The sequence below is a fragment of the Erpetoichthys calabaricus genome, chromosome 3 (genome assembly GCF_900747795.2).
Source record: "Erpetoichthys calabaricus chromosome 3, fErpCal1.3, whole genome shotgun sequence".
In the NCBI taxonomy this organism is placed as follows: domain Eukaryota; kingdom Metazoa; phylum Chordata; class Cladistia; order Polypteriformes; family Polypteridae; genus Erpetoichthys; species Erpetoichthys calabaricus.
Genome location: NC_041396.2, coordinates 11,526,996 through 11,547,964, shown reverse-complemented (window position 1 = coordinate 11,547,964; position 20,969 = coordinate 11,526,996). Strand labels below are relative to the sequence as shown.

The 20,969-nt window shown below is 42.4% G+C and overlaps 1 protein-coding gene across 1 annotated transcript in view; it reads right to left on the bottom strand.

Moving 5' to 3' along the window:
• si:ch211-278j3.3 (E3 ubiquitin-protein ligase RNF19A) overlaps positions 1-20,969 on the bottom strand; it is a 144,991-nt gene that overhangs the window by 47,291 nt on the left and 76,731 nt on the right. The window contains exon 3 of the mRNA XM_028796366.2: positions 12,748-12,953. Coding sequence (XP_028652199.2) covers positions 12,748-12,953 — 206 coding nt within the window. The remainder of the gene's footprint in view (positions 1-12,747; positions 12,954-20,969) is intronic.

Here is a 20,969-nt window from a genome sequence, read left to right as displayed (position 1 = left end):
TATGTTTGTCTTTCAACAGTGGGGTCCTCCTGGGTTGCCTTCTGTTGAGCCCACTGTCACTCAAAAAGCAACAGATGGTGTGATCAGACACTGATGGACCTCAACCTTGGAGTTCAGCTTGGATCTCTTTGGAAGTTGACCTTTGCTTTTTGTCTTCCATTCTCACTATCCTTCTCCCCATTCTCGGGTTAATTTTCTTCTTGCAGCCACGTCCAGAGAGGTTGGCTACAGTCCTATGGATCTTCAACTTCTTCATAATATCACAGGAGCACCAAGCGTCTTGGTGATGATGGTCTTCTAGCCTTTGCCTTTCACATGCTGGTCTATCATTTTCTTTCTGATCTCCTCAGACAACTCTCTCCTTTTCTTTATCTGCTCCATGTTCAGTGTGGGACACACAATGACACCAAACAAGAAAGTGATGACTTTTCTCCATTTCAATTATCTGAATGCATAATTAGAGACGTGTGTGATAAGAATTCAAGAAAACAGCAAGTCTGAAAAAATCCCTTATTTAGGATCTTTTCTAGGGGTCCCAACAAATATGTCCAGACCATTTTAGAAGATCTTTGTAGAATAAGCAACACTCGATCTCATGTCACACTTGCTTTGCTTTACTCGGTGACATATCAAAGGCATGCAGGTATACAGGGGACAATTGCTTGTCATGTCATCACTTTTCAGGAGGAAGGGGATCAACAAATGTGTCCACGTCTGTATCTGAACATCAAGTCTTTTGTTCTGTTTCTTTTGTGCTCTCCCTTGAAACCCCAGCATTTTAAAGTGTCTGGACTGGAGGAATTGGGGAGCGAGTGTTTTAGGAAGAATCTCTCTGCATGGAGAATTTGAAGCAGCAGGTTTCACTGCTATGCACTTCACCATATAACGCATATCCACAAGTTGTCCCCAGATGTATATTCTTGTTCAAGAATCACATCTGGTCCCACAAGAGTCACATCTGGTCCCACAAGAGTAAGCTAATCCTAATTGTAATAAGCATATAAGATTAATATGTCACTGTGCACTGTGAAAAAAAAAAAAATTATTAATCCACTCACATGTACAGCTAACACAAGGCCAGATTTAGCACACAGGGGCTCATCATTTAGAACTGCTAGGCAAGCATTAGAATACAAGAAAGGGACAACTACGGAATGGGCGTTGTACTATTTCTGTGTGTCAGAGTCAGCATAACATTGGATCTTCTTTTCCTTGTTTGGAATGGCATGATTTACGTAAGTGAGGACCTGCACATGGAGAAAGAGTATAAAGCCATGGAACATTGCCTGGCACACCTTTGAAGCCAACGGATGGATGGGAGATAATGTCATCTGATCCTGAAAATCCTTCCAGCGCAGCAACGAAAATGGCAGACTCTATACACACTTACCCGTCATTAAAGAAAGCTAAGTTATTTCTCCTATGTGATTTCTTACCATCCTGCCTTGTGCCCTGTGTTGGCTGGGATTGCCTCCAGCAGACCCCCGTGACCCTGTGTTCGGATTCAGCGGGTTGGAAAATGGATGGATGGATGGATGGATTTCTTACCGTCGTATCACTGAGGGAGGGGTATCACCTTTTTATATTATATCTATATAGTTTCGGGTTATGTAACATGCCGCAATTACAAAAGAACTTATTCCAACCAGGAAGCTAGCGCCCCCTGCTGGATAGATAACAGTAAGTGGCATTTCATGGTCTACTCAAGCGCAACAGGATCAATTTAGAATTTCAAATTAGAAAAATTAAAAATAATTAACCAAAACCTGCATATTTTTGGGAATGAAACAAGTAAAACTAGAATACCTAAAGAAAAATTCATGCCCACCCATCATTTTATATATAAATGGGTGGTTGTGACAGACCCAAATCATCGCTATTGCAAAGCTGTATTTTCCTTTTAGCCAAAAAATGTAACATTACCAACATCTTCATTTCAACGGCTTTTGTGCGCAGATCACGTACCGTAGATTTGTTATGAATATCATTCCATCTCTATCAGACTGATATCTTTTTACAAGTTCATCATTATTCAGTGTTTCCAAAACATCCCACCTTTCCCATGATGCGTGTCCTAATCTCAGCCTGAATGCCATCTTTTAGGACAGGGTGGTGTCAAACACTGTGCAGTCCTTACATTGATGGATTGAAGGCCAGAGGTCTACATGACCATCCATCCATCCATCCATTGTCCAACCCGCTGAATCCGAACACAGGGTCACGGGGGTCTGCTGGAGCCAATCCCAGCCAACACAGGGCGCAAAGCAGGGAACCAATCCCAGGCAGGGTGCCAACCCACCGCAGGACTCACACACAAACACCCACACACCAAGCACACACTAGTGCCAATTTAGAATCGCCAATCCACCTAACCTGCATGTCTTTGGACTGTGGGAGGAAACCGGAGCGCCTGGAGGAAACCCACGCAGACACGGGGAGAACATGCAAACTCCACGCAGGGAGGACCTGGGAAGCGAACCCGGGTCTCCTTACTGCGAGGCAGCAGCGCTACCACTGCGCCACCGTGCCACCCGCTCCACATGACCATCATCATCAAATTCTTCCATGTGATGCCTGAAAACCATGAGGACCAATTGAGATCATTGATGTTAGGTAGAATGCCTAGAGGGGGCTGGCTGGATGGTCTCATGGCCTCGGAACCCCTTCAGATGTTGTTTTTATTCTCCAGCCGTCTGGAGTTTTTGAAGTTTTGTTTTTTTCTGTCCTCCCTGGCCATCGAACCTTACTTTTCTTCTATGTTAATTAGTATTGCCTAAATTTACTTTTATATTTTGTTTCTTTTTTTTCTTCCTTCATCCTGTAAAGCACTTTGAGCTACATCATTTGTATGAAAATATGCTATAGAAATAAATGCTGTTGTTGTTGTTGGAGGGCCACAGCGACTGCAGGTTTTCATTCTAACCCTATACCTAATCAGCAAGTAGTTTTCACTGCTAATTAACTCCTTTTCCCTTCATTTTAATAGCCCTGTTTTTAAGGATTCGGTCCTCTGAATTGATTTGTTTCTTTACAAAAATGAGATGTGAAACAGATGATCAGCTAAACTGGAATTTCAAATTCTAGCCAATTTCAATCCAACCAATCTCTTAATAAGAAGCCAATTCTTGCTGTTAATTAAACTCGTTATTTAATTCCATGGCTTGTTGCTGCTCTCATTCTGCCACAGCAGACATTTCCAAAACTGTTGATTTTCTGTTTTTTCTAAAACCACCATCAAAATGTTTTGGTGACCTGAGAGATCAACCTTACTGAGACCATCACCTTTCTTTATTTTCAGATATTGTGTGATGGGCATAGGTGAGCTGGTCACGTGATGGCTTGTTTTGTGTCTCATTATTATTTGGCTGCTAATTAAGAAAAATGAGACAACTATGGGGCTCGAGTCAAGTTAATTAAAATTAAAGGAAAAGAAGTTTATTAGCAGCAAAAACTGGTCACTAATGAAGAAGACGGTTAGAATGAAAGCCTGCAGCCACTGCGGCCCTCCAGGACCAGAGAATGACACTCGTGTTCTGGGACTTCCTAGTGACTTAGGACAGCTCACGAATTCTCCTAAATCCTGGTAAAGTTAAGTTCCCTAAATTTGGAAAACTGATAAAATGCTTTTACATCTACTCCTAAGAGCTGGACCAAGTTTGCATCAGTCAGAGATTTTTATGCCAGTTACGATTGTTTCTTTCTCTGAGATGCTTGATAAATATGGGCACAGACCACATTTTATCAGTAATCAAAGCAGAAATCCAAGAAATTCCAAAGGGGTCATTTGCTTCACCAAGGCATTAGAGAGCATTCAACGTATTAGACCCCAAATATGCCTGACTCTTCTCCCAGAGAAAGGGTTGTGGGAAGTGTATGGGAGGGCAGCCTACCTCTTTGACAGTATTTGGAAGCAGATGTTCCTGATTCAGGAGTGAAACCATGTTGCCTTTCAAAGGTGAAATACAGGAGTTTGTTATTAAATTCCATATGACAGATTCCATATGCTTCCCACTTTGTGGTCAGATACACTATTTCATTTCAGCACCTCCTCTCCCCTTCCCTTCTTTACCCCTATAACCTTAGGCAGTTGGAGAGAGTGAAAGAACAGGCAGGAAAAAGAGCTGCACTCTTACACTCTATGTATTATAGGAAATAAATTTTATTATAACTAGTGCCGTACAAGCAAATACAATATGTTTTTGCAAATCAAGACCATACAACCCGAAAACACACATAATCATCATCTGCACAGGCTGTGGCAGCCTGCTTTCTTCAGGTTATCATCTGGTCAGGATGCAACATGGCAGATAGAGAGAGCAGGCCTTTGCAAGCCTTTTTCTTTATGGTCTCTGTTTAGCTCCTGACACACATACACACACACACACCTTCCTGGGCTATGCACCAATGGAACAGCTCAGGCACAGCCTTCCAACCTCAGTTCATTTGGTTTGTTGCCAGTATATTTCAAGTAAACAACTAAGGAAGGAAATGCAAGTCACTGAGCAATAAAACTAGCTCTCTCTGTCACAGGTGGCTAGCAATTCAGTCATTAAAAACAGCATCCCTAAAGCTTTGGGGGTAGAAAGAAAACTTGTTTGTCCATCTTCCTTGCTCTTTAAATATTATATAACAAGTGTAAGAGTTGAATTTGAACTCTGGTCCAGTGTGCACCTGCCATGTGTCTGAGTCTCATATCCTACTGAGCTTATGCTTAAAAGCTATTTTACTATTCACTATGATGATAAATGTATTTCATGTTATTTTATATAACCCCTTAAGAGAAAAATGTTATATTTATGGCATAATCATTCTTCTATAGTACTAAGTTTCTAGTTTTTTGTATCCAGCTGGATCATAATAAACAAGGGGGCTCCGCCCCCGGCGTTGGGTATCCTGAAATACATTAGTCAAGCTCGTTCGTCTTGGAGCCGTGCCCGCTTTACTTGCGGCATTTCAGACGCGCGTTGTAGGCGCCTGCGTTCATTGATTTTATCCAGCCGGGCTCGTGTTTGTATATCTGTCAGTCGAGCTCATTCGTTTTGAACCCATGCCTGCTTTGCTGAGTGAATATTGTTTCTGTTTCTGTAATAAATAATCCGAGTTTTTCTGTTTGTTCCTGTGATTTATTGATTGTCATAGCAAAAGCTATTCTGACGTTAAACTGTAAACATTTTACTACGAATGGCATATCACGATCTCCTTTGGTGTGTAATGTTACTCGCGGAATATATACATCACCTTTCTTTTTGCCTGTTAAAATTTGCATCGCTTCTCCGAGATCATCAATATACACCCGACCGAACTGTGTACTCTTTGAAATTTAACTTGTCGTTCCTTTAACTGTTGTGGGACCACAGATTCTCATAGCATATGGTCCATTATTGTGTAAATCCACATTTTGTCTATTGAATGATGCGAATGCGAAAAGACTTTGTTGTCTACTCTTCTTTTGAGACCTCAATTTGTCCTGGTATGTTTTCAATTCTGCGGTGGGTTGGCACCCTGCCCAGGATTGGTTCCTGCCTTGTGCCCTGTGTTGGCTGGGATTGGCTCCAGCAGACCCCCGTGACCCTGTGTTCGGATTCAGCGGGTTGGAAAATGGATGGATGGATGTTTTCAATTACACCTGGTTCTGATGACTAATCACCTTTTGTTTGCGGTAATGCAATCGTTTCTATCTTTTCTTTGATACTGTAGTGACTGACATGATAAAGTGTCACAAAAGTTTTACCTGAACAATCGCTGACTTCCTAACCCCAAACACAACTTTCTAGCACCCTCTCCAATGCCCCTCCTTACCGCGTGAAATCAATACCCCGCTATCAGTCCTCTGTGCTGTACTCCACCTTCCCTCAATTGGACCTAACAGTCACTTAAAACCAAAAAGCCCTCAATCTGGGTGGGACGCTACAATACTTTCGAATTTTACTGCTTTCAAATTCTGTGCCTTTGTCTGCATGTGTATCACGCTATCGTTTGTTTGAGCCTATGAAATTCCACTGCTTTCATAATCTCTTATGTGCCTTTTTTTCTCTCCAATGCTTTTGGGTCTCTATTCTCCGTATTGTCCTTATATGCTTTCTATACGCTGAGAGCACATGATTTGTGTGTACTATGTGGTTTTACACGATTGATTTTTTTTTGATCGGTGTGCTCTTATATATTCCGTACTATCTTTGTGGACCTTTGCCGACCCCGTAGTGTCTGAACCAGTGCCTGCGTTGCTTCCGCAGTTTCAGACGCGCGTTGTAGGCGCCTGCGTTCATTGATCTTATCCAGGTGGGCTCATGTGTGTATCGTTGAGCTGTATTGTGTTTGAATTTGGTGTAAAGTGTTCAGCGGTTTGTACAATCCCAAGCAGCACATTATTCCTAACTTCACTCCGCAGTAGTGCCACTCACAATATGGCGGTTGTTTTATTTGCTATTTCCGTTAGTTGAGCTGTACGCGCCTGCGCAGTACGTCTCATGGTCCCATCGCCGTGTACCTGTTTACCATTCTCGGTTAGTAATATGGATTTAGACCATTGTTCTTTTCTTTTAAACCACGAGAAACAGGATATACAGTAGAAACTCACACATCTCCTTTTATAAGAATAAAAATAATACATTAAAAATGTCATGTACATCCTAAGCAAACAAGACTATTAATCAAACTGTGGCCATTTAAGGCAGTGGTTCTCAAACTGTGGGGCGGGCCCCCCTAGGAGGGCGCAAAGTAACAAAAAGGGGGGCAAAAAAAAAAAGAAAACAAGAATCGAAAATATGAAAAATCCATCTATTGAAACCAAAACAAATTAACTTAAACTACATTCTGATACTAGAAAAATAAATATAGAGTTAGATAAATGTCAATAAAAGTTAAGTAGGTATGATTAAGTAGGTATAATAAAATATGCATCTATGATATATCATTAATTAAAAAATAACAAATTGGTATTAGTGGGCTCCTTTCAAAAAAACGTTAGGGGGCGCGATTAAAACTGTTATAAAAACTCGGGTCACAAATACTTAAAGGTTGAGAAACGCTGATTTAAGATATCAACATCTGCGATGTCCCGCTAGCAACTGGGTATAACCAATCATGTTAAAAGTTCTCTGATTATGTAATAAATTCCTTTTTTTGAGTAGTGACCTAATCAATGGATTATATAAATATAGCGCAGAGGACACTGTTTTCTTTGCAAAAACACTGACATGAAAAGTTGTTTTACGAGATTTAGATAAAGAATAATGATTGACGCTTTCACCTGCCTGTGTTTTATTGCTTGAATCAGGGAGACAAAGCACAGCCCTGGCGGAATCCAACACCCACTTGGAACTGTGCTGTTGTTTGTCCGAGTACATGGACTCAGCTCTTACTGGGAGTATACAGGGAATCAAATAGCTCTTATTAGGGGCCCTGGAACCCTGTACTCTCCCAGACAATGACTCCCTCGAGGAACATGGCCATACACCAGTCTCATATGTCATAAAGACATACAAAATATTTATCAACTTAAATGCAACATATCACTGTACCACAGCTTGTCATTTCCTGACAACAACAATTACTCGGCCAATACCTGTGCCAAAATGTCACCTTGTAAAATGTGAACTGTCCATGTGGACACTGACATTTCTGCAAAGAATCCTAAACCACAGGTGAGGAAAAACCTAACAGCAGAAGGACTTTAGCAAATATCAAAGCAAAGGATTTGAAACAGAAGATCAAAACACATACAATGTAAAACAAAGCACAGCATGAAGCAGAGATGGTGATTAATGATTGGAGTGTCATTACATGTAGAACAATCTTGTTAATATATAATATACTAGCCACCCCCGCGATAGTAGTGAAACAGGACAGTGAGGAGGAACCTGCCAAGCTCCCCACTCCTGACGTCACACTTCCTCCTCTCCTCGGCCCGCAGCCTCTGCTTCAGATTAGCGTGAATATATCACTCCTGCAAGCGAACTACGATTCTTAGTGTGATGACAGAAGTTGCAAAATCAACCGGAATGTTCAAGCAAATAAAAGAGAAAAACCCGGTCTAAATCCGTTAAGTAGTTCTCTCGTTCACTAGCTAAGTGGATGTAAGGTGCACTCCGATGCTGGCGCATGAGTGAGGAGGGCCCAGCCCCCCTCCCCTTGGCCTGCTGCGTTTCTCTCGGATTCTTGCAAATAAATCGAATTTGTGAAATATGATACTTAGCGTGATGAGGGAAGTGGCAACATCAACCAGAATGTTCAAGCAAATTATAGTAAAAAGCCCAATCTAAATCCTTTCGTTCGCTAGTTAAGCAGAGGTAAGGAACGCCCCCAAGGATGGTGCATGTGTGATGAGGGCCCTGCCCCCATCTCCTCAGCCAGCAGCCTTTGTCTCAGATTCATGCAAATAAATTGGAACTGCAAGTGAACTATGATACTTAGCAGGATGAGAGAAGTCACAAAATTAATCGAAATGTTTAAGAAAATTCTAGAAAAAAAACCTGATCTAAATCTGTTAAGTAGTTCTCTCGTTTGCTAGCTAAGTGGAGGTAAGGTACACGCCTCGCGGTTGGAGCGTGAGTGAGGAGGGCCCCTCCACCCTCCCGTCGGCCTGCTGTGTGTCTCTCGGATTCGCTCAAATAAATCAGTACCACAAGCAAACTATGATACATAGCGTGATGAGAGAAGTCACATAATTAACCAAAATGTTCAAACAAATTCTAGAAAAAAACCTGATCTAAATCCGTTAACACTAGAATTATCAGAGCCTACGAAAAAACTCGTAGATCCGTCCCACCTTAAATCGATTCGCACCTCTCCATCAGCATCTTTTGTCCTGTAAATGTGTCGATAAGCAGCATGCAGCCTACTATCACACCCACCACCGCCACACAGTTTTCTCAGCTCAAGTCTGTTTACCTGCGCGTTAGTTGCTTAGAGTTGTATAGAGTAAGAAGTCAAGCAAAATTACCTTTTATAAATACTATATCGTTGTTTGGAACACATGCATTTCATGTTTATGTAAACACAAACGGAAACGTTTCTCATGTTTTAGTAATAATTGACAAAATGAAGTGTATAGTGTGTGAAGCCTGAAGTCCAAATATCAAATAAACACTTTCACAAAAGGTTCAAATATAACAGAACAAGTGCGCTTCTATTCAAGACTATAACTGCAGAAAAAGAACCCACGTTAGGGTGCGACATTGACACGCATTTGGTATGACATATTCGGTAGTGCAACGGTATCAGCTGTTGACTGGTAATCAAAACTTCACAGGTTCGAGTCCGTTTGAGAAGTGAGCTGCTGTTATTCTCACTATCTTAGAATAAAAATATATATTTGTTTTCAGTCTGTAATAGCCGGTGTAAATTTATGATACTTGTAAAGGTTAGCTTTGTTTTTTTTTTTTATTCAGTTTTATTCTCTCAGTTGCACTCACGTATTTGACACTGCTGTTTTCACATAAAGACGCACTATAACAGAGGTGAACTCAGATGATGACAACGGTTCTACATCAGAGCAAGAATGCACGTCGCACTTTTGCCATCAATGTACTTTGTATAGTACATAGGAAGCTATGCAGTCTACTTGTGACTTTACGCTGTAGGAAGTAAGTAAATAAATAAAGGTAAATAAGTAAATAACATTCGTTCTGGGTCTTATACACAAAGTACAGCGACAGCAGCTTCCACCTTCAGCTATAGACTCTCCACTCTAGTGTTTAGATCTGGACGGTGCATGTGCCCAAAACATTAACATTTATATGTTACTTACTTAAAAGCCAGATCAAATGTTATTTACCTTAATTTGTTTACTTACTTCCTACAGCGTAAAGTCACAAGTAGACTGCAGAGCTTCCTGTGTTTGATCGACATGGGCACGCTCAAAAAATACATGTGTAATGCCTCGAAAAGTGCCTGCTGACACTTTAGTATTCAAGCAATGGTACGAGAATGCAGTCAGACTTCTTTTTTGGGCACATACACCGTCCAGATCTAAACATTAGTGTGGAGAGTTGCTTGCGTACTGAAGAGTCTATAGCTGAAGGTGGAAGCTGCCGTTGCTGTACTTTGTATATAAGACCCAGACCGAATGTTATTTACTTATTTACCTTTATTTATTTACTTACCTCCTACAGCGTAAAGTCACAAGTAAGCTGCAGAGCTTCCCGTATACATATACAAAGTACAGCGACTGCAAAAGTGTGACGTGCATTCTTTCTCCGATGTAAAACCGTTGTCATCATCTGAGTTCACCTCAGTTATAGCGCGTCTTTATGTGAAAACAGCAGTGTCTGATTGGGGGGTGGGATCGTGAACACGACTGAGAGAATAAAACTGAATAAAAAAAAAACAAAGCTAACCTTTACAAGTATCATAAATTTACACCGGCTGTTACAGACTGAAGTCAAATGTATGTTTTTATTCTAAGATAGTAAGAATAAGAGCAGCTCACTTCTCAAAGCAGACTCGTCTGGGATTGAATCCATGAAGTTTTGATTACCAGTCAACAGCTGACACCGTTGCACTACCATCATACCAAATGCATGTCAATGTCGCACCCTAACGCAGGTTCTTTTTCTGCAGTTATATTCTTGAATAGAAGCGCACTTGTTCTGTTATATTTGTACCTTTTGTGAAAGTGTTTCTTTGATATTTGGACTTCAGGCTTCACACATTATATACTTCATGTCTACATTTTGTCAATTATTACTAAAACATGAAAAATGTTTCTGTTTTAACAATATGTTTACATAAACATGAAATGCGTGTGTTCCAAATAACAATAACATTTATTTATATAGCACAATTTTCGTACAAAAAAGTACCTCAAAGTGCTTTACATAATGAAGAAAAGAAAAATAAACGACAAAGTAAGACATTAAAATACGACAACATTAATTAACATAGAATAAGAGTAAAGTCCAATGGCCAGGGAGGACAGAAAAAAACAAAAAAAAAAAAACTCCAGACGGCTGGAGAAAAAAATAAAATCTGCAGGGGTTCCAGACCATTAGACCGCCCAGTCCCCTCTGGGCATTCTACCTAACATTAATGAAATCGTCCTCTTTATATTTTGGGTTCTCACGGAAGGACTAGATGATGATGGTTATGCAGAATTCTGGATTTTAATCCATCAATGCTGGAACATTACGGTGCTTTGAGTAGATGGTGGTGGCGCAAGCCGCCACCACAACGAAACCAGAAAAAAAAACAGAAGAGAGAGTAGGGGTTAGTACAGATTTTAGAGCCACCATGAATAGTTATTATAATGAATTGGATATACAGAGTATCAGGATTAAATTAAAGTGAAGTTATGAGAAGGCCATGTTAAAATAACGTGTTTTCAGCAGTTTTTTAAACTGCTCCACTGTATTAGCCTGGCGAATTCCTATTGGCAGGCTATTCCAGATTTTAGGTGCATAACAGCAGAAGGCCGCCCGCCTCACCACTTCTTTTTAAGTTTTGCTCTTGGAATTCTAAGGAGACACTCATTTGAGGATCTGAGGTTACGATTTGGAATATAAGATGTCAGACATTCCAATATATAACATGGAGCGAGATTATTTAAGGCTTTATAAACCAAGTCAATCCTGAATGACACAGGTAACCAGTGTAGTGACATCAAAACTGGAGAGATGTGCTCGGATTTTCTTTTCCTAGTTAGGATTCTAGCAGCTGCATTCTGCACTCGTTGCAAACGATTTATGTCTTTATGATAGCGTTACAGTAATCTAGTCGACTAAAAACAAAAGCGTGAAGTAATTTCTCAGCATCTTTAAGAGGTCTAACTTTTGCTATGTTTCTTAAGTGAAAAAATGCTGTCCTAGCGGTCTAATGAATATGCGATTTAAAATTCACATTACAGTCAACGGTTACCCCTAAGCTTTTTACCTCCATCTTGACTTTTAATCCTAATGCATTCAGTTTATTTCTAAAAGCTTCATTGTATCCATTATTGCCAATCACTAAAATTTCAGTTTCTCTTTATTTAGCTTTAGAAAATTACTATTCATCCATTCAGAAATACAAGTAAGACATTGTGTTAGTGAATCAAGAGAATCGGGGTCATCAGGTGCTACTGATAGGTACAGCTGTGTGTCATCAGCATAGCTGTGGTAGCTCACGTTATGCCCTGAGATAATCTGACCTAATGGAAGCATGTAGATTGAGAAGAGCAGAGGACCCAGGATAGAGCCTTGTGGAACACCATATAGGATATCATGTGTCTTTGAATTACCACAACTAACAAAGAATTTTCTCCCTGCCAGGTAGGATTCAAACCAATTTAAGACGCCCATTGACTAAGGCGATTTCTAAGAATATTATGATCAATGGTGTCAAATGCAGCCCTCAGATCTAAGAGGATGAGAACAAATAAATGGCCTCTGTCTGCATTTACCCGCAAGTCATTGACTACTTTAACGAGTGCAGTTTCTGTACTGTGATTTGTTCTAAAACCTGACTGAAATTTATCAAGAATAGCAGGTTTATTGAGGTTGTCATTTAACTGCATAATGACGTTGGATTTTATATACAGAGAGATAATTACTTTTACCAGGCAATGGAAACTAACGGGGCAAACCCAGGTACAAGGAGCACATGGACCGTATGGACAAAGGTTTCGCAAGGACAAGGTCTCCAAGGAAAACAGAGAAAACACAATGCTAAAGGAGCAAATGGGATGAATAACTAAGCCACCAGGGGTCTCCACCAATAAAGGTAAAGGAAAGGGGGCCAGAAAATAAAGAAAACAAGATAAAGGAAGAGTACCACTGCCTGCCTCCTCACTGAAGATCAGCAGCGTGGACGCCTCCTTGTTCCCTGACGTGTTGCGGGATCGTTGCCGTCGAGCCTGGTCACAGGTCTGGTCCGGGTGCCACAGCTGCCTGCAGTGATAACAAAACTCGGTCCGACAGCCATCCCGTCCGCAGCTCAGTTTTGGGCACTCTGCGCAGCCATAGGCAATCACTGCGTAACTGAAAAGACAAGTGGCATTAGTCATGTGCAGGACTGGACTGGCATGAAGGCACACTGTAAGAGAAAGCGTCTCAAAGGCACAGGTGGTGTGGCCCACTAGTGGGTTGCAGCCGTGAACAAGAAGATTGCCCTGGTCAAACCCAAGTTATTCTTGTAGATACCGTGAATTCATGAAGTATTCAGATGCCCATCACTACCTGCACACTTTTATTGTGTTGTAAATTGAATCTGAAACAGATTTATGTGCCAATGTTGCCCATCAATCTACACTCAATAACCCATAATGACAATGTGAACACATTTTTTCTGAAAGGTTGGCACATTAATCAAAAATTAAAATCTGAAATCTCTCCTTCATAATAGTACTCAGACCCATTGCTGTTGCCCCCCACCCCCAGGCTGTGCATTCCTGTTTGCTTCCATTCTCCTTGAGATGTTTCCAGAACTTGGAATCCACCTGTGGTAAACTGAATTGATTGGATGTCACTTAGAAAGGACACAGGTGTCGCTGTGTATAGAAGGTTGCAGCGGCGCTACTGAGGAGTGAAAACTTCAACTCCCAGCAGTCCCTACAGTGGCTCTGATTGGTTGTCTGATGAGGGTGCGGGGGCTGCTGGGGACAAGGAGGCCAGCTCGAGATTTAAAAGGAGGCCAGTTCTACAGAGAGGGGGAGTTTTTTTTGTTGTTGTTTCGTGTCTGGAGTTACCTGTCTGTTTGCCTTCCCATTCAATACCTGTGGATTCTTGTGTTTGTCCTGTTCAGTGTACGGATCGTCTGGTGTCCTCCTGCTGCATGAGGACTGTATTAGGATTAGTGGTCGACCTGTGACAAAAGGAGCGCTTCTGATCCAATCAGGAAATACCAGTAGGGTCGACCTTTACATTCACATACAGGTGCATCTCAATAAATTAGAATATCATCAAAAAGTTAATTTATTTCAATAACTCAACTCAAAAAGTGAAACTCATATACAGTAAAACCTTGGATTACGAGGAAGTGTTCTGCAAGACGAGCAAACATTTTTAATGAATTTTAACTTGATAAACGAGCAAGGTCTTGCAAGATGAGTCGTACATATACGCTTTGTCTACCGAGTGTCATGTGATCACAACTGAACCGATGATTCTTCTCCCTCTCTCTCTCGCTGCGGGATTGTGGGTAATCGTCTCCTATACTCGGTCTCAGTCGACGTGTCTCACTCGTCTCCGTACGAGCGTATAATGTTTACTGTAGCATGGTGACCACGTGTGTGTGCGTAAAGCATTTTTTTATTTTGTGTCCAACAAGGCTGTAGCACTGCAAGCGATGACTCTGCTTAATGACAATGCAATGTCACATTTCTGCGAAATCCTCCAAAGGAGGCAAAAGCAACTGTCATTGATTGGATAGGTTCCTTGTTAAAGTCACAAAAACATAAAAAGATTGCAGTGAGCCAACAGATAACAGCGACTCCGTTAGTCAGAGTGAAAGTTGTCCTACACAATAACCGTCCTCCTCCTCCTCCACTCCTCTCTCTCGTCTCCCTCACTTCAGCAATGATTCTTATCAAAGGTAAAGTGCAGGTTAATTTGTTTTATGTATGTTTACTTTATATTTTGTCCATCCATCCATCCATCCATCCATCCTCTTCCGCTTATCCGAGGTCGGGTCGCGGGGGCAGCAGCTTGAGCAGAGATGCCCAGACTTCCCTCTCCCCGGCCACTTCTTCTAGCTCTTCCGGGAGAATCCTGAGGCATTCCCAGGCCAGCCGGGAGACATAGTCCCTCCAACGTGTCCTGGGTCTTCCCTGGGGCCTCCTCCCGGTTGGACGTGCCCGGAACACCTCACCAGGGAGGCGTCCAGGAGGCATCCTGATCAGATGCCCGAGCCACCTCATCTGACTCCTCTCGATGTGGAGGAGCAGCGGCTCTACTCTGAGCCCCTCTCGGATGACTGAGCTTCTCACCCTATCTTTAAGGGAAAGCCCAGACACCCTGCGGAGGAAACTCATTTCAGCCGCTTGTATTCGCGATCTCGTTCTTTCGGTCACTACCCATAGTTCATGACCATAGGTAAGGGTAGGAACTTAGATCGACTGGTAAATTGAGAGCTTTGCCTTGCAGCTCAGCTCCTTTTTCACCACGACAGACCGATGCAACGCCCGCATTACTGCGGATGCCGCACCGATCCGCCTGTCGATCTCACGCTCCATTCTTCCCTCACTCGTGAACAAGACCCCGAGATACTTGAAGTCCTCCACTTGGGGCAGGATCTCGCCCCCAACCCTGAGAGGGCACTCCACCCTTTTCCGGCTGAGGGCCATGGTCTCGGATTTGGAGGTGCTGATTCCCATCCCAGCCGCTTCACACTCAGCTGCGAACCGATCCAGAGAGAGCTGAAGATCACGGCCTGATGAAGCAAACAGGACAACATCATCTGCAAAAAGCAGTGACCCAATCCTGAGCCCACCAAACCGGACCCCTCAACGCTGTGGCTGCACCTAGAAATTCTGTCCATAAAAGTTATGAACAGAATCGGTGACAAAGGGCAGCCCTGGCGGAGTCCAACTTTCACTGGAAACGGGTTCGACTTACTGCCGGCAATGCGGACCAAGCTCTGGCACCGATTGTACAGGGACCGAACAGCTCTTATCAGGGGGGCCGGTACCCCATACTCTCGGAGCACCCCCCCACAGGATTCCATATTTTGTATTAATCATTTTTATATGAATATTTTTGGGTTGTAATCTGAGTTTCCATTATTTCTTATAGGGAAATTCGCTATGAAATACGAGTGCTTTGGATTACAAGCATATTTCCGGAACGAATTATCCTCGCAAACCAAGGCACCACTGTATTATATAGATTCACTACGGGGTTAACTCCCTGCTCGCTTCGCTTTACCTGTGTGTGTGTAAAGAATGCTGATGAGATATGAAACATAACCAGCAGTCAATGTGCACGCTGGCTGCCAATTGAATAGTCAATAAGCTAGTCTTTGGGGTTCATATTTTTGTAAATCAGACTCTGAAGGAGTCACCAGTCATGAACCTCACCGCACGGCACTTGCTGCTGCTATCCTTCCACACAGAGGCTCTGGGCGCCAATAAGTTAGCGACATCAGAAAGTCAAGTGCACTGCAGCGCTCCGTTTATTTTTTATTTTTTGTTCTGACTGACTGCCAAAATGAAAGATTAAGATTTTTAAAACTAAAGGGTCAGCCATTGTACAGCGCTCCTGGAGCAATTAAAGGTTAAGGGCCTTGCTCAAGGGCCCAGCAGAGTAGGATCTCTTTTGGCAGTGACGGGGATTCAAACCGGCAACCTTCGGGATACCAGTGCAGATCCTTAGCCTCAGAGCCACCACTCCAGAGAGGTGCATAGACTTCCATTTACAAATAAAGGTTAAGGCCATAGACGGTTTTCAAATTTGTAGAAAATTGGATCAGACTAAGAAAAATACAATCCAATACTTAAAAACTAAATTTTGATCTTAAATAAAATATTCTTTTGTTTTTCTTGCTGTCCTTTTGTTGAACAGTCTGTATTAAAATTGATTAAAGCATCAGAATTAAAAGCTTTTAAATATTTCAATTAAGGTCAAAATTGGAATCTGTTTTTTTTGTACACCTCTCTATACTTTCATTTGTATTGTATGAGTGTGAATTGTGGAATTGAAACCGCAATTTAGAGGGTGAGGAGAAAATGCGCTCTCTCCGCTCGCTCGCATCTATAAACGTAACGTTCTCAGTCAGTCAGTCAGTAATCGTCCAACCCGCTATATCCTAACTACAGGGTCACGGGGGTCTGCTGGAGCCAATCCCAGCCAGCACAGGGCGCAAAGCAGGAAACAAACCCCGGGCAAGGTGCCAGCCCATCGCAGGACACACGTACACACATACAGTGGGTACGGAAAGTATTCAGACCCCCTTCAATTTTTCACTCTTTGTTATATTGCAGCCATTTGCTAAAATCATTTCAATTAATTTTTTTCCTCATTAATGTACACACAGCACCCCATATTGACAGACAAAAAAAAGAATTTTTGAAATTGTTGCAGATTTATTAAAAAAGAAAAACTGAAATATCACATGGTCCTAAGTATTCAGACCCTTTGCTCAGTATTTAGTAGAAGCACCCTTTTGAGCTAATACAGCCGTGAGTCTTCTTGGGAAAGATGCAACAAGTTTTTCACACCTGGATTTGGGGATCCTCTGCCATTCCTCCTTGCAGATGCTCTCCAGTTCTGTCAGGTTGGATGGTAAATGTTGGTGGACAGCCATTTTTAGGTCTCTCCAGAGATGCTCAATTGGGTTTAAGTCAGGGCTCTGGCTGGGCCATTCAAGAACAGTCACAGAGTTGTTGTGAAGCCACTCCTTCGTTATTTTAGCTGTGTGCTTAGGGTCATTGTCTTGTTGGAAGGTAAACCTTCGGCCCAGTCTGAGGTCCTTAGCACTCTGGAGAAGGTTTTTGTCCAGGATATCCCTGTACTTGGCCGCATTCATCTTTCCCTCGATTGCAAACCAGTCGTCCTGTCCCTGCAGCTGAAAAAACACCCCCACAGCATGATGCTGCCACCGCCATGCTTCACTGTGGGGACTGTAGTGGACAAGTGATGAGCAGTGCCTGGTTGTCTCCACACATACCGCTTAGAATTAAGGCCAAAAAGTTCTATCTTGGTCTCATCAGACCAGAGAATCTCTCAGGTGTCTTTTAGCAAACTCCATGCGGGCTGTCATGTGTCTTGCACTGAGGAGAGGCTTCCGACAGGCCACTCTGCCATAAAGCCCTGACTGGTGGAGGCTGCAGTGATGGTTGACTTTCTACAACTTTCTCCCATCTCCTGACTGCATCTCTGGAGCTCAGCCAAAGTGATCTTTGGGTTCTTCTTTACCTCTCTCACCAAGGCTCTTCTTCCCCGGTAGCTCAGCTTGGCCAGACGGCCAGCTCTAGGAAGGGTTCTGGTCGTCCCAAACATCTTCCAGTTAAGGATTATGGAGGCCACTGTGCTCTTGGGAACCTTAAGTGCAGCAGAGATTTTTTTGTAACCTTGGCCAGATCTGTGCCTTGCCACAATTCTGTCTCTGAGCTCTTCAGGCAGTTCCTTTGACCTCGTGATTCTCATTTGCTCTGACATGCATTGTGAGCTGTAAGGTCTTATATAGACAGGTGTGTGGCTTTCCTAATCAAGTCCAATCAGTATAATCACACACAGCTGGACTCAAATGAAGGTGATCTCCAGGATGATCAGAAGAAATGGAAAGCAGCGGAGTTAAATATATGAGTGTCACAGCAAAGGGTCTGAATACTTAGGACCATGTGATATTTCAGTTTTTCTTTTTTAATAAATCTGCAACAATTTCAAAAATTCTTTTATTTGTCTGTCAATATGGGGTGCTGTGTGTACATTAATGAGGAAAAAAATTAATTTAAATGATTTTAGCAAATGGCTGCAATATAACAAAGAGTGAAAAATTGAAGGGGGTCTGAATACTTTCCGTACCAAGCACACACTAGGGACAATTTAGGATCGCCAATGCACCTAACCTGCATGTCTTTGGACTGTGAGAGGAAACCCATGCAGACACGGGGAGAACATACAAACTCCACGCAGGGAGGACCCGAGAAGTGAACCTGGGTCTCCTACGTAACGTTCTTTCTTATTCAAATATGTTACTGATGTGTGTGTAAAGAATGCTGATGAGATATGAAACATAACCAGTAGTCAATGTACACGCTGGCTGCCAATGGAATAGTCAATAAGCTACTCTTTGGGGTTCATATATTTGTAAATCGGACTCTGAAGGAGTCACCAGCCATGAACTTCACCACATGTCACTGGGTGAAGCCAGCTAAAGGAAGCGTCATGGAGGAGCTTCTCAGCCGCAGGGTGCAAGGACATGAAGACAGATCAGAATTGAGGGGATGAATGCAGCCAAATCCAGAGAGGTCCTTGAAGAAAACCTGCTGCCGAGTGCACACCACCTCAGTCTGGGGCAACAGGCAAAGCATAGCGCCAAGACAACAATGGAGTGGCTTCAAGGGCAAGTCTCTGATCATCCATGAGTGCCCCAGCCAAAGCCCAGACTTCACCTCCTTGGATCATCTGTGGAGAGACCTGACACTCCCCATCCAATCTAATGGCGCTTCAGAGGATCTGCCAGGAAGAATGGGATGCAAAGGGGTGGAAAGCTTATAGAGATGACTTGCAGCTGTAATTGCTGCCAATAAGACTTTTTATTTGAGGGTGGGCAGCACAGTGTTGCAGTGGTAGCACTGCTGCCTCAGGGTTAACATCAAGGGTCCTCCCTGCTTGGAGTTTGCATGTTCTCTCCATGTCTAAGTGGGTTTCCTCCCACAGTCCAAGGACATGCAGGTTAGATGGACTGGAGTTACTAAACTGGCCCCAGTGTAGGTGGTATGACTCTGTGTGTGATCTCCCTGAGATGGACTGGCACCCTGTCTAGGGTTTGTCCCTGCCTTGCACCCTATGCTAGCTGAGATGGGCTCCAGCACCCCCCTGCAAACCCGTACAGCACAAAGAAGGTTAGAGAATTACTGAATACGGGGTCTGAACACTTCAAGGAGTGAGAGATTTCAGTTTGGAATTTTTAACAAATTCTGAAAACACCTTGTTACTTTGTCACATGGGTTAATGAATGCAGACTGATGGGCACAAAACGTGAAACGCATCCCACTTAAAATGAAATCTACCAGACAATAAAGAGTGCAGAAAGTCACTGCGTTTGAATATTTGCAGAATCCACTCCACCTTTCAATAAGCAAATGAAAAAATAAACCGCTGGCTTGGCATTGGTTTGCCAGCTCAGTGTGCCAAACCTGTGCTCTTAAAGAACGCTATAAACAATACCTTTACATAATACTCATTACTCACGACAGAGAGAGCCATACATTGATTAAAAGACATTGGAGCCAAAAGCTGACCCAAGGGCTCCTCTAACTGCAAGATGAGAATACTGAAGGAAGCAACGCCATGATGACTCAGCTGAGGGCTCCCATGATGCCAGTCTCTCAGGTTTTGCTGGATAGTAAGGGCACAGCCATTAAAGCTGAAAGCGTCTGAGCACCAGGCCTTGAAATGTGGGGTACTCAGTCAGGTCTGAGACAGAAAAGGGGGCAGGACCTCAAACTGAGTCCCATCACAAGTACTCAGGGTCTATGAGGGGGCAACAAAAGGACAGGAGCTTATGATGTTATTTACTCTTAATGCTCAGAAATCATATGATCAGGTGTCACATGAAAGGCCAGGTATCACATCAAAAAACTCAGGGCACTTTTCAGATGGGTGTGAAGCAAAGGGTTAAGGTCAGGGGAGCTTTACCAGAAAAGTGCCATTCCTCAGGAGTCAATGTTAGGGATGCACTTCTTTTTTAATGCATACAGTGGATTCAGAAAATTCTCAGATGTCTTCACGTTTTCACAGTTTCTTAGGTTGCAGCCTTGTGCTAAACTTGCTTAAAACATTTTATCCCCCATCAAACAACACTCAGTACCCCATAATGAAAAATCAAAAACGTGATTTTAGGAATTCTTCCAAAAAAGCTAGCTGTGCTACCCATCAACAATGAGTTAAAATGTAAGTGACCAACGTAGACCTCAGCATTAATGTGTGCAGTGCACCACGAAAACCATAGGTCTCTTTTATGTGCCATTTGGTATGGGATTCATAATATCAGTGTTAATGCGTGTGATACACCATTTGTTCATACTGTATCTATCTATCTGTTATATAGTGCCATTCATATCTATCTATCTATCTATCTATTTTATAGTGCCTTTCAAATCTGTCTATGATAAATAGTGCCTTTCTTATCTATCTATCTATCTATCTATCTATATATCTGTTATATAGTGCCATATCTATGTATCTATCTATCTATCTGTTATATAGCGCCTTTCAAATCTGTCTATGATAAATAGTGCCTTTCTTATCTATCTATCTATCTATCTATCTGTTATATAGCGCCTTTCAAATCTGTCTATGATAAATAGTGCCTTTCTTATCTATCTATCTATC